Raw genomic sequence first — 13,988 nt, forward strand, 5'->3', positions numbered from 1 at the left:
TTTGAAAATAAAGGACATTTCTTTTCACCTTCTCCATTACTATATGACTGAAAAATTTCAGGCCAAATTAGGCACTCAGTGTTGCTTGTTCCTGAGTGATTGAGGTAACAGCATGAAGAAAGACTGAAGCAAGGAACATTGGGGTATTCAGACTTTAATGCTTGTGAAATATCGCCATTGATGTTGCTGTAACTCGATTTATTTCACGTAATCTGTTGTATTTGTTTTTTTAGACTCATTAGTGGTTTTATTTATTTGCTGGTTTTTTTTTTTTGGTTTTTTTTTTTTTTTTTCTAAAGCCCTGGATAAAATCTCAGCTTTCGTGCCATCCAGCGAAGCATTAATACAAATCCTTGCAGCTTCAGAGAGCAGAAAGGGACTCTAAAGGGCTTTGTTTATACAACAACTTTTATGTCGGTTCTCGTATTCCCTGGACCTTCATTCTCGCTGCTGCAGTAGCCGAATGCCTTTTCGGTGGCTCTGTGTGCGGCTGCAATGAGGCTTTATTGCCACGCGAGGTCAGCAGCTGCCGAGAAAATGCTGGAAATAAACTCCCTCCACTGCAATCCGTTTTCATTTGCTTTATTTAGAATACTTAAAAATCAATACATCCTTCAGAACCGTATATACAGTGTGCAAAACCAAAGGATTTCATTTGAACGCACAGCATCTTCAGCAAAAAGTCTTCCTTGCAAGTTACTACAGAGTGAGGATCTAAAATGGCTTTAGGAACATTTATTGGCTTCCCGAGCAGCATTGGGTAATCGCTGTGGCAGAGGATGGGATTCTGTACAGTGTGATGATGACAGGGTTTCAGCCTTATCTTGTTGTCTCCACTAAATTGGCGATAATAAATCTAAATTGAATAAGGTATTATTGCTGCAGGGAATAGTTTGGAATACAGAAATGGAAAATACCCTTCCCTTTTGCTCCAGTAATAATCAATGTTCTGTCAAGATGTGGGGGAGATGTTGCCTGAAAGGATTTTTCCCCTGCTTTAGTCTTTGCTTTAAAAGCAAAACACCCCCCAACAACACAGGTAAAAAGTGTAAGCTTGGTGCCAAAGTTACAGAACTGGACTTGGGATATAAGTGTTGAGCTCTGTCATAGGCTTACTATTGGCTAATCATTTCCTTAGCAAAAGCCTCAGTTTCCTTCTTCCTCCAAAGAAGATACTCACTTATCTGGTAAAGTTTTAGAATAAATTTTTTTTGGATGGGATTTTCTAATTTACTGTTTTTACAGTGGGATTATCAACTGCAGCGTCACACCTGAATCTTGGTGGTTTTTTTCCTGAAATTCATATTGTTATTTCTTGTGAGTAGGCCATTCTTCCTGTCTTAGATAGTTGTGTAACATTGCTAGTAAACATACCCTGTGTTTCCGAAGTGACTGCTTTTTAATAGTTTATGAAATTATCTTCACGTATGATTGGCACGAACTGATATTTCTGTCAAACCTTTTATCCAAAAATCCCCCTGCACTGGGAAAATTTAACAAATTATACAGACGATGATCAATTTACTGATCACCAAAATGCAGCAGGGGAGATGTAATTTAAATATTAGGAAATACTTTTTAGCTTTAACACTGATTAAGTTGAAAGAAAGAACTGCCAAATGAAGTTGGGTAATTGCCATCACTAGAGATTTTCCATCACTAGAGATTTTCCAGGCTATGAGTATGCATCCATTTAGCAGGGATGGCTTAAAAATAATGCAGTCAGTTTTGCCACAGTTCAGGACTTGGACTGAATGACTCATTATATGCATGTTTTATCCAAAATAATTTTTAAAATTTCTTCCTACTTTACCCTGGCTAGGGATAAAGCAGCAGGGATGTCAGCAAAAAACAAGTAACATTTTCTCTCAGCATGTGCCAAGCCTACATGAAATAAGAAACAAGTTGTAGTGAGAGAGAAGAAAGCCCAGATTGATGTGACCTTTATTATTTTAACAGTGTCTTTCAGCACAATTACAGAGTTGCAGGATTGCAGAGAACAGAGCTGGAGTATAAAATAACATAAATAAATAGAACAGGAGCCAAAGCAGTCAGCAGGAGGTGGTTGGAATTGGGCAGTGAAGGATGGGTGAAGGGTTTGCATTGGTCAAAGCCTTTATGATTCAGCCACCATAGTTGCAAATTCTGGAGAAAGGAAAGAATTTTTAAAAATATTTTAAAAACCAAAATTTAAAGTAGGAGGAAGCATATTACAATGAATACAGAGTTACTTGTGTAGCAGAAACATCACAATAACAGAAGAGCAAAGAAATCCAAGTTAATTAAAGGGAAAGTATGATTTGGGAAATATACAGTGAAATGAAAGGATTTTTTGAGAGTAAGGGAGAAATGTTATACATGCCAGATTGTAAGACTTCCACCACTGTTCATCTGAAGAACTTGATTAGTTCTCGGTTATTTCTTTGTAAGTCTCAATGGGATGAAGGCAATAACTAGAAACTTAATCTTGCAGTGAGATAAATTTCTTTTATATCAGAGTTTGGCAAAGAGAATCATTAATGAGACTTTCAAAGTATTTGTGTCCCATATTATAATTATATTGCATTTAAACTCAATTTTGTAATTGTACATTCAGTGAAAATGACAGATTACAAAAACAGAAGGCTGATACCAACCTATGTAGCAATTTTGACCATGTTGTAAGAATGAGAAAAATTCCTGTGGTGTCAGAGAGCCAGGATTTTACCCTGTGTCTTTTATTAGTGGTACACCCATAATATTTACATAAATATATCTATCTGCGGTTTGGGGTTATTTCATGCTTTAGTATATATCATGCCTTTCAGCAGGGAGATAAAGCATGGAAAAGGCACATTTGTATCCTGGTGAATGGCTGACTGGTTATAATTCCTAACTCCATCTAACCTTGGAAGAGTTACCCATGAGAATACCTTGCACAGTTGTATGTGCCTCAGAGCACTGAAAATGACAGACTGGAGGGAATCCCAAGAAGAGCAACAAAGACGATAAAGGGATTAGAGGGTATGCAGAGAGAGTGGTTTATGGGTTTAACATAATCAGCTGAGTGGAAAATGAAAAACAGGGGAGGGAGTCATCTGTAAAGGCTCAAGAAAAAATTACTGAAGCTTGACATAATGAAGAGCAAAGTCTGGCAACTGAAAAAGATAGAAGATTAAAATTAGGCATTTTAAAGAATATTCTGGTGTTCAGTTGAAAAATGCTAAACTCTAAGCAAGTGAGATCTTAATTGACTGTTGTGTGCAAACAGCACTTTTGATGGCATGTCCAAAAAATATGTTGCCAAATGCATACAAACCAAACTGAGAAATAAAAAATGTTAGAGGGTTTAAATTAATTCCAAATTTATCCATCGTTCTGAAAGATGTAAATCCAAATTAGGATTAGTGATGCAGATTACTTAACACAAAACATGTATAAATCCTGTACATGGTGGGTACATAGATTGAAAGTGTCGCAAACTGAATTTAAGAGATAACATAAAGTGCTTGTGATGAAAACCCCAACTGTTCTGGGCAGAAAGGAGAAAGGCCATGATTATTAAATCTTTGTGTGAATAAGTCCTACAGGGAGAAACATGAATTGCAATGGATCAAACCTTTCCAAAAGGGAAAACTAATTATGCATATACTGTTAAAACAAGTTGTCATACTTATTACAGCTAAATTAAATACCTTTTATAATAACTTGTATCTACAGAATATATTTGGAAAAGGTTATTCAGACTTGCAGCCAAATATTTTCTATAATACATTTTGATAGTGCTATTATCACTTAATAGCAATATATTTCACAGGTACTTTCTGATAGCCAGCAAACCATAAAATACTCCTTCTTGAATAATTGCAGCAATTTCACTTTCCCCAGGATTTTCAATGTATTTTAAATATTTCAAAGATGTTCCAGTTGAATAATCTTCTAAATTAGTTCACTACTCATTTTTGTATGAAGGTTACTCCAACCACAGGTGGCTTGTAGAAGCATTATTACAAAGTGTACTCATATATGCAAAACTTCTGAGATAAGGCAGGGTATATCAGTTCCTTGTAAATGGTTATTGCCTCTGGCCTGATAGTGAGGGAATCCTTGTGATTTACTACATCCTTGTTTCCAGTTGTAGTTACCCTTCCATACAAAATTAAGTTATGTCTTTCTTTGCGCAAATAGTGGCTTTAAATTGCAAGGATTTAGACCATTTTGTCATGTAAAATAATTTACTAGCTGTTTTATGTCAAAGCTCTGACTTAGAAGGAGACGACACTGTGTTCAGTACACTTTAGTACTATATACCAGCCTAATGCATGCCCTCTAGTATTTTACTGAAATCACAGACATGATTACAGAGGACATGTTGTAGGCTCGTGATTTCTCTCATCAGATTGTGTTTTCTACATTTTCTTTACAACAGTAAATCTGTTTAGGAAACTTTATAAGTAATGACTTATGCTGCAACGTCATGATTTAATAGTTATAATTTTGCATGTTTAATATCACATTTTTACAACATTCTGATTTACAGAGATAAAAATTTGGATTTGTGCTGCCCACAGTGCATGATCTTTGAAAGTTCTCTATGTACTTTCTCAAGTCTATTAATATCAAGAAACTAAAAGGCATGATGTTCATGTCCAATGCCAATACACAAAATAGATTTAAAACAATGACTAGAAAATTTCTTTTTTTTTCCCCCTTCTTTCTTATAAATATTTTCCTGAAACCAGTAGAGCTGCTTCAGCATCATTTTTCAGCCCAAACTAGAAGCTAAACTTGCTTGTGTTATGAGGTAACCTGGTCTTGACCTGCAATTTTTTTCAGATTCATCATCTCCTGACCACATTGGTGGAATGTGGAGGGGGTTTGACACTGCACAGAAGATGATCATGTCTTACAGGAACTGGCTGCAAGTTTTCAGCTCTTTGAAACTGCTTCATCAGCCACAAGCTCAAACCATGATTGGAGAAGAGGTAAACTGCTGAAACTATTTCAGAGCTGAATGCTCTTGCAGAAATGAGGAAAGGTTTAAAGAAGAATCAAAATAAAAAAGATAAAATTTGTAATGTGAGAGCCCAGCTAGAAGAAGGCTGATTAGGTTGGGATTAATGTTTGTGATGATACATCGGAGCTAGTTGTCTCTGTGGTTTTAGAAATACCTAAAGATCAGTTCTTACAACGGCTGTGGAATCCTGAGGGACAGCATTCCCTCAGAAAGGGCCATCAGGAGAATTAACATTAACCCCTATGAAAGGCTGCTTGTTTGCAATCGTTTAGTGATTTAGGAAGCTGATGTTTGAAACAAGGGGTAGAAGTGATGCCTGACAATTCAGCTGCAGGGAAACAAAATTGATTTGCAACAGAAATACAGCATCGCAATACTGCATGTGAACGGGATATACATTTGTGACTTTACATTTTATTTACATATGCAGTTATAGTCTTGAATTGGATTTATAAGCCAAAGGAAAAGCTGGGAAGTATCTGTCCTCCTTGTCCTTTGGTCACAGTCTCAGCTGTTAACTTTTGTATGTATTTCAAGCCTTCCTGGTGTAAAAATTGGCTGTTAAAGTCAAATTTAAGAAATGGAAAAGAAACTGATAGTGTTGTATGGTAGGGATATGGTCAGAAGAATCAAAAGAAAAAAAATATGGTCAAAAAAGATATGGGATATGGTCAGAAGAATCAAAAGAAAAAAGCACATCATTCTCTTCTCATTATCAAGTGTAAACACAGAGTATTTCCATTTCAAAGTTAGGGAACAGTAAAAGCTGCAGAAGAAAGAGATAAGGAGAAGAGGCATTTCATATTGCTTTATTACAATGTACTGGGTTTCATGCACTGTTTCAAAGAAAAAGTTATGGTAGTCTTAAATATGAAGGTTAATGCTGTATTTTCTTGTACAAGCCAAAATCATTATGCAATATTGTTCTTTTATTCCAATTAACACTAGTTTTGATTTGCAGCCTTCTGGAATAGCTGAAAATTTATCTGAGTCTGGATCAGCTGGAAGCTTACTTACCTGAATTGAGTTTTCTTTTGAAAAACTTGCCCAGTGATTTTAGTACTACTATCACTAATTTTAGTGTGTATAAAGAAGACCTGTATAACAAAGAATATGAAGTTTCAAGAAATTACACCCACGCTGGATTCAGCAGCACTGCTGAAGTTTAGCAGGAGCTTTGCCTAAACCATAGTATAGTCATAATTAAGAGGCTTTGGTCTAGGAACATGGCCATAGTCACAGATATGCCAGTGTGCATCTCCTGACTGATATGTCAGTGGCTGTTTTTGTGTGTTGTCTTCTAAGCTGGGAGACTGTGTTAGTTAACTTTGCTTTTTATTTCTCTTTTATTTGACTTTTTTTTAGGTAACTTTTTTAAAAAATCGTAGAGATTAGGTAACACAGAGAGAAATGAAGGGGTTTAGGTATTTTTTAGATTTCCACTTATGATATGGCTTATTGATATGTCAAAACCCTAGCAATTGCCTGCTCTCTAAGTGGTTTAGTACTCTGGCCACAAACTTCTATCTCCTTCAATGAGGAAAGCTTTAGTTTAGAATTGCATCTCTTCTTGTCTCCTTCAGTGTGTTTCATTCACTCTCACCTCCAAAAAAAGAGGAAAAAGGAGAAATTTTGTGTGTGGGCTAAGCTGATTCATCCCAAGGGGGAATAGCAAACAGCACTAGCTTTTTAAGCAATGCTGTGAGAGGGAAAGTTGTTCTTTTCTTGTATTTCTCATATTCAGTAAAAGGAACTGACAAGCTTTCTTAGGTGTGAAGACCCACGTAAACACTAGCATAAGCTGGATAGACTGTTATTGTATAGAAATTCTGTAGCAAAATGGGTGTACTTTGAATTTTAGGAGCATTGCTTTGCTAAGTCATGCACTACTTTCCCACTAACTAAACATCAAGTACAAATGCTGGCACTCAGCTTTTATTCTTTCCAAGCTTTATAGTCAAACCTCAGTCTCTTAACTCGCAGTGTCCTGATCCTCACTCCACTGGTACCAACAGACAAATTACAGCACTTGAAGTGGAGTTTGGCTGGGTACTGAGTGCTGCGCTGCGGAGTGCCCGACCCACAGCCGGGTCCTGTGAGCTCCTGCCCCCTCTAGTGTCACAACTCGGCTCCTCTTCCTCTAACGCCTCCGAGCAAGGTCCAGCAAATGGAGCAGGACTTGGCATTCCATTAAACCCAAATCACGCCCTTCCGAAGGTCACAGCCCCCAGCGATTCCTAGGTTTCCTCAGTTCTTGTGTGTAAGGGTAATATTCGGTAGTTACTGTCAAAGTTTACTCCTCTAATTACATACCATCAGCGCCAATTTTACCATCACCGTCCTTATCTCCAGCAGCAAGAAGAGCCTTCGTTTCTTTGTCTGATAGGTCTCTTCCTTCTGGGGTAAAGCCCTTCAGGACAAACCTAAGGAAGAGGCATAGAAAATAAAGGAAGGTTTGTTCGGAGTTTTTGGTTGGTTGGTTGGGTTTTTTTTTTTTTTTTTTTTTTTTTTTTTTCACAGAACAACTACACTTCGTATCTATTTGTACCACTGATTTGAGACACAAGTTGGAATCCAGCGTTGTGTCTGCTGTTTTTGACCTTCTTTAACATTCAGAAGCGCCTTACTATGAAACTGCGTTTGAAGAACTACCTGTAAGGCATTGACCATTCATGTGTTTCAGGGATCCTGCAATTCAAGTGGCAACCAGCTATCTGCAACACTCTTTAGATCATGTGCTCGGCAAACAAACTGGCATAGCACACAAATACTAGTCAAGAGTTTCAGCTGTATGTTACTGCCTAGAGTCTTGTAAAAATAACCCATAGGAAATTAGACTCTTAAGGCAGGGATATTTGAGAAAGGATGTAACTTTACTTACTTCAATTCTTCCTCTTCAATGAAGCCGCTCTGATCTTTATCAAGAATATGGAAAACCTTCTTCACATCTTCTGGGCTCTTCTTTTTCAATCCTACCATCTCGAAAAACTTTTTGTAGTTAAAAGATTCAGCCGCTATAAGAGATGAAAAACCAGAGAACTGCTTAGAAAAGTCATTGAAACACACACACATCAACATATACCCGTGGTTTTCTTCCATGCTGCTGTTTTTCCTGCCCTGGGAGGAACAGTGGAGCCCAGCTGTGGTAGGGTGTACTCAGTGTAATCGTCCGTGCTTCACAGGTGCTAATGGAAATAAACAAAGGAGCAGAGGGGCAATGTCTCCATTTTGCAGATGAAGAGCTGAGCTACAGAAGGATGAGACTTGCCCAAGGTCACACAAGAAGTCTGTGACAGACTTGGGAGCTTTGGGAGCTGAGGTCTAATGTGCTCGGTCTCATTTCAGTGCCTTAAACTTTTTTTTTTTGTTTTGTTTGGTTTTTTTGGTTTTTTTTTTTTTTTTTTTCTGCCAAGTTTTACACTAGAACAGACGTCTGAGAGCAGACTCTGACTATTGGATAGCTGTCACTTTTTGACATTTCCACCCCCGGAAAAAAAAAACCAAAAATGCTCTTGCTCAAGCATTGGCGAGAAGTGTTTCAGAGCACTGTTTTTTTTTTTTTTTTTTTTCCCCTGGAGACTTACTAAAAATCAGTGTTCCATTTCCACCACTAAAGGAATGTGCAATCGTGGTGTGTGAGCTCAGACACTGCAAGGGAGTGCTGCACGGCGCGCTGCCTGCAAGACCTTGTGAGGAGCTGTCTCCGGGGAGGAAAAAAACAAACAACCCAGAGCCCTTGAAATCGGAGCCGAGTTTACCTGCTCCACCTCCCTTGTCCTTTAACCGCGCCCGCTTTTGTCCCACCCAGGTAGCCTAACAACTGAGATGTGGATTGGAAATACCATACGGTGACCTCCAAAACATGCGGTGGACTTTTTTTCTTTTTTTTTTTCTTTTTTTTTTTTTTTCCCCTCATGCATTCTTATTGCCGCCGCGTTAAATTTTCCCATTACATAAGATTAAGGAGGCTCAGTCTTCTGTGATCTGCCTGAGATCTGTCATTAGTTGCTGCTAATTGCATCTGCTCCGGGACTTAGGGATAGTCACAGAACAATGGAAGCTAATGAGTAAAACAGCTGCTGGATCCAGCAAAGCAATTTGTCGCTCCCTCTGACTCTCCGGCTTCTGAGCTGAGCCGGGCTCAGCGGGTCTGGCGCTCCTGTCTGTTCGGGAAGGTCATCGCACAGAGCAGGACAGACAGAGGCGGCTCCCCGGGATGGTGCGGTCAGCCAGGTAGTTTGGGGGAGGGGGGGATAACGTGCATCCCGGAGCACGATTTCTGGCTTTCTTTGAAAGCAGCCTCACCTACCTGAATCTCTGTAAACACGAAGAGGGTTTGCTGTCAGTTTTGGGGGTCGCGAGGAATGAGAGGGGTAGGGAACATCTGATACCCGGAGGAGTCTGAGAGGCAAGTGTGGACCACTGCAGCCATTCGACCTGCAGGGAGCCCCTGCAGTCGAGCAGTGCACCCGCACCCGTGCTCTACTGTTGCCTTCTGTCCATCCCGAAAAGCAAAGCCCACCCGGGGATTCTGCACAGAAAGTACAGAGTGGTTTCTTATATCCTTGGAACGGGAAACAGCAGTTCTGTAACATCTGAAACTAAATTTCAGGAATGAGTGGGAAGCTGCTGACATCCACTGCTGACTTCTCTATCCCACACCAAGATATAATGCAGCTTGGTTCGCCGAGGGGTTTGTTCCCTTTGAAAGTATCCTCTCGGTAGAAGCAAAGTCTCTCCACAGTTACTGCTTACTTTCCTTAAAAATAAATATTTCACCTCTGTAAGGTGCAGGACAACTTTGCTGAGGATGCAGCCTTGTACTTCATAAACCTGTCAGAGGCATTCATTGAACATCTGAAAACACATCCTCATTTGAAATTTTGTCTAGCTAGTTCCTCTAATCTTCCCATAGCTGAAATAAATGCACAGCTATCCTAACCTGAAGGGATGACAGGAGGAAAAGAGAGAAGAGAAAAAAATAGGAAAAAAGCACTCACCTGAAAAGGCTCCCACAGCCTTCTTGATATCCTCAGCGCTGAGCAAGTCAGTCATAGCCATCCTGCAACTGTTTGAACAGGGAAGCAAGTGCGAAAAGATTAAAAAGTGCTTTTCTCATCATTTCTGCTCATATGACCAAAGCTGCAGTGCTGTGTGGGGATGGCACACCGGGAAAGGCTGGACCCGTGCCAGCTCTATAGCTCTGCGTGGATAAGTGCTGTGGGCTGTCGCTCTCCAGTTTGCAGAACACCAAGTAGTCCACAGACGCGAGGGTTCAGCTAAAGAGAGGGCACGGGGGATGCCTTTGTGGGGACTGGGGTGAGGGAGGACGCAGGGGGGGGTCGCTCCCTGGGAGGCTGGAGCCTAAGCCTTACTGGAGCAGTGCCAGAGTCTGCTGTGATACCGGCTGGAGAAAGAGTTTTGCCAAGGTCAAGTCCTCGGATGCAGTGGACAAACTAGTGGTGCAGAGCAGAGCCTTTTCCTTTAGTAAGTCAGAATGAGCTTTACCAGTTATATTCGGTGATGAGTAAGGAACTGCAGCATATGCCAAGCTTCAAGCTGCTCTTGAGGTCGGGAAGCAAATGTAATGTAGCTTTTGAACATTTGCCTTATCGTTCAACCTCTTTAAACATCTCTCCCTTCTCCCTTCCCCTCCCCTTCACACACATATTCCTTTTAGACCTTTTTTCTTTCAGGCCAGTCCATATTAAGCATCATCCTCACTGAATTAATTATCACATCCCAGCAAATCCTACAGATCCCGTTTGTAAAGCACAATATGCTGCAGAATCTTCCGTGATAGGGTATGGCAAAACGAGATGCGAGGTGACAACACACTCGTGAGGAGCTCCTGTGCGGTAGTGGGTTTCTCAGGCAGGACCGGGCACTTCCCATTAGCATCAAAAAAAGAAAGCATTTAGGATTTGTAATGTGTTTTCTAGGGTTATTTTCTTTCTCCAAGAATCTGTGCTCATTTTCCACATAAAATATGGCAAGTAGTCCAACTTGCTCTCAGAGTTTGGGCAGGAGCCATTAGGCTGAGGTAGCCAAGGTTAGGGCCCAGTAGTAGGGCAGATCTCTGCAGGAGTATTGGCATCGCTGCTCCAGGAGAGACGGGGGAGGACAGAGTGGTGGCAGCGAGATCCCCGGGCGCGATCCTCGGGTACGGCCCGGTCCCGCTGCCACAATCACACCTCTCCTCTGAATGGGGCCGCCGGAGAGCAGCCTCGAAAAGGGGGCGGCTTGTGCAGATCCTCGGGTTGTGCTGTCAATAATTGCTCGGTGCTTTTAGAAGTACGAGCCCCGTCTTTTTTTTTTTTTTTTTTTTTTTTTTTTTTTTTTTTTTTTTTTTCCCTCCATGGCCCAAGTTAAGCTATAATGGATAAGTCATTACCATGACACTGAACGCAGAAGGACTGAGGAGAAGGTGACACTGGGGTCCCCCCCCCCTTTTTTTTTCTCCTCCTTTTCTTTCTTAAAAGTCGTCTCTTCATTGTGGAAGGGACTGACATTTTTCTCTCGCTGGAACTTCCCCCCAAACCCCCCTGCCACGGCATCCCTTTTTCGTGTATTTCCCGAGATGCAAGAGATGCTTAGTTTTCTCCAAGGACAAACAAGGAGATGGATGGTGAAGCCAAGTCCCTCTCCCTAGGCTGAACGCATCCTTCCCTGCTCTACAGGGAAAGAGGAGCTGAGCGCTGGGATGCTGAACCGAGATGAACAGCAGCCCCTCAGAAGAGCTCCGTGCACCTTCTCGCATGGGTCGTTCTCACTCAGCAGCCCCGTTCTTTTGGAGCTGTGAGGTGGAAGGGTGCAGTAAAGACAGCACTCGGGGTGCTGGGGTCTCTTGCTTTAGCGGAGTTCAGGGTTAGGACCCTATTGTTAGTCCGTTTTAAACGCAGGATGAGTGCAGACCCATCGATATGCAGCTGTTTGCCAGAGATCAGCGTGCCGTATGTTATGAAATTGACGTCCCTTTACCTTTCCTTAACTGAGGGAAGAGAGGACAATCTTTTCTTGTTGCCAGTGCAGACACCGCCGGCCTCTTCTTTCCCTGCTTTGCTGCGTGCGGCATCGGTGTGGTCTGAAAAGGAGTTGGGCCTCAGTCTCCGCAGGTTTTTCCCCTTTCTTACGAATCTTTTGCAAACCCGTTGTTGAGCCACAGAGCTTCCTTTTAGGTCCCTACAAACAGGAACGCACCTGCCCACCCGCCAGCGGAGGTGCTCCTAGCGGATGACTCGTGTTTCGGTGTTAACCCCGCTCTGCTGACAAGGCACAGCACATTTGGACGGCTGCCCTCGGGGGTAGCTCGAGCCGGTGGCTGGCAGAGGCGATGCGCAGCGCTGCCTGCTGTGCTGGCAGACGCCGATCAGGTTAACTAGCCTCATGCCAAGCAAACCGGCCAGAGGCGCATTCCCTGTCTGGGTCCCGGGGATGGGAGCCGGGCGGCTCCCTCCGCATCTCTAACGGTGCGCGAACTGCCCCGCTTTCCCTCCGTCACCGGATCTGTCAGCCCTCTACGGCCTAATCATGCTGTGGAGGCGAAAAGTGAGAGGTGTCAGAAAAATGAGGCTTCAGATCAGGTGGAGCCATCTGTAGAGCGTAAATAACATTTCCCCCAGCTCAGAAGCCATGTCTACCCTCCACAGCCAGGAAGGTGAAAGAGGCGACACAGGGTTTGCGAAGCGGACAGCTGGGATCTGACATGGAGGAGCGGCTGAGGCCCAGCTCCAGCCTCAACAGTGTCTCTCTTTAAGGACAGCTAGCAAATTTCCAGCTTTTAACCTCCAACCTGTAGTCAAAACTGTTATTCTAATAAAAAAGGTGTTTCACGAGTTGACAGTTTCTCACTCGACCCTTCATCTTTTTCTCATCATCCCTGCGAGATGAATGACGCGTTTTCCTTTATCTCTGAGATTTTGCCAATTTTCCTGCCCGAGCTATTTACAAAATCCACACTGTGGATTTCCAAGTTGTCTGCACCAAAACTTTTGCGTAGATCAAGTCCCCACTCCACCAGCACCAGAATGATGATATTGTTTCTAAGTAAACGACCAAATAAATAAAGTAGAAATCAGCCCACCCTTGCCAAAAGCAAACCAGGGAGAATTTCCTGAACACCACGAAGCCTTCACACCAAGAACTGAAGCAGAAAGACGGCGGTCCTTTGCAAAAAGGGTGACACATTTCCTTTAGCTTCATAATGACCACACCAAAGAGAGCAACTTCATCCCATCGCTTACAGTCATCTGTGCAGAAAGAGAGGTGCCATTTCTAGACATGTTCTGGATGTTGTGTTTTTTTGTCTTTGGTTCACAGCTGGCTATTTCAGCTCTGTATAACCTCTTCGGGAGTCCTTGCTCTCGTTCTCATTCACTTTCTTCCTTCCCTTTCCCAGTTTTGTCATTTCCACCTTCTCCCCTGCTTTTCTCCTCATTCCCCCTCAATGAGTTCGCCTATTCACTCCTTTTAATGATCTATTCTTCTCATTTGGAGTCTCCTTTGCGGGAAGCCATTCCTCAGTGTTTGAGAGATTTGCATCTCTTTGTTTCCGGGCTTTTGTTTATGGAAAGGGGAATGATGCCGAAGTGATAGAAGGTACCCTTATTTGCGAAGATCCCGCTTCTTGCCCGGAGCTGGTGAATCCACGTTTGCTGCGGAAATTTGAGCATTTTCTTACTACTTACCTCTTGAATCTCTTGGAAGCACGCTTGAAAAGGTGTTAGATAGGGAGGTGGTCAAAAAGAGGTGGAACTCCGGGTAGGAACCCCTCTTATATAATATCTCTGTCTCTTTCTATTTTCGGCAGGTGATACCCACTCCTCATCGGTATCAGATATTCAGGGGTTTTGTTGGTGGTGTCACATTTATCTTTCCCTTAACTAATAGAGTAACGCTATAAATAATCCTTGGCGCTTACCTTCCCCTGGCTGTGAAAACCCATTACACTGGCAAACTGATGGTCCGCATGAAACTTGAATGTTAAGGGGTG

The 13,988-nt window shown here is 42.0% G+C and overlaps 2 protein-coding genes across 6 annotated transcripts in view; one reads left to right on the top strand and one right to left on the bottom strand.

Moving 5' to 3' along the window:
• Positions 1–566: 566 nt before the first annotated feature.
• On the bottom strand, positions 567–13,741 carry PVALB (parvalbumin). Of its 5 annotated transcripts, none has more exons than XM_068191151.1 (5): positions 13,684–13,741; positions 9,997–10,064; positions 7,878–8,010; positions 7,310–7,419; positions 567–2,145 (listed from the first exon to the last, which is right to left on the bottom strand). In XM_068191151.1, the coding sequence occupies exons 2-5, from the start codon at positions 10,055–10,057 to the stop codon at positions 2,117–2,119; spliced, it is 333 nt and encodes a 110-aa protein (XP_068047252.1). In that variant the 5' UTR covers positions 10,058–10,064; positions 13,684–13,741; the 3' UTR covers positions 567–2,116. The 5 variants fall into 5 exon arrangements, with proteins under 5 accessions (XP_068047252.1, XP_068047253.1, XP_068047249.1 ...); XM_068191152.1 differs by lacking the exon at positions 13,684–13,741 and adding an exon at positions 10,679–10,696; XM_068191148.1 differs by lacking the exon at positions 13,684–13,741 and adding an exon at positions 10,505–10,523.
• NCF4 (neutrophil cytosolic factor 4) overlaps positions 8,913–13,988 on the top strand; it is a 35,962-nt gene continuing 30,886 nt past the window's right edge. The window contains exon 1 of the mRNA XM_068191144.1: positions 8,913–9,229. Coding sequence (XP_068047245.1) covers positions 9,213–9,229 — 17 coding nt within the window. The 5' untranslated portion in view covers positions 8,913–9,212. The remainder of the gene's footprint in view (positions 9,230–13,988) is intronic.

The sequence above is a fragment of the Anomalospiza imberbis genome, chromosome 5, assembly GCF_031753505.1.
Source record: "Anomalospiza imberbis isolate Cuckoo-Finch-1a 21T00152 chromosome 5, ASM3175350v1, whole genome shotgun sequence".
Classification (NCBI taxonomy): domain Eukaryota; kingdom Metazoa; phylum Chordata; class Aves; order Passeriformes; family Viduidae; genus Anomalospiza; species Anomalospiza imberbis.

Bases quoted from the DNA above. Each gene is read 5' to 3' on its own strand.
- PVALB (XM_068191151.1), bottom strand. From the start codon at position 10,057: ATGGCTATGACTGACTTGCTCAGCGCTGAGGATATCAAGAAGGCTGTG. The intron at 8,011-9,996 runs GTGAGTGCTTTT...CATCTCTTATAG, and splicing joins GGCTGTGGGAGCCTTTTCAG to CGGCTGAATCTTTTAACTAC. The intron at 2,146-7,309 runs GTATGTAATTAG...TCCTTTCTCCAG, and splicing joins TGGTAAAATTGGCGCTGATG to AATTTGCAACTATGGTGGCT.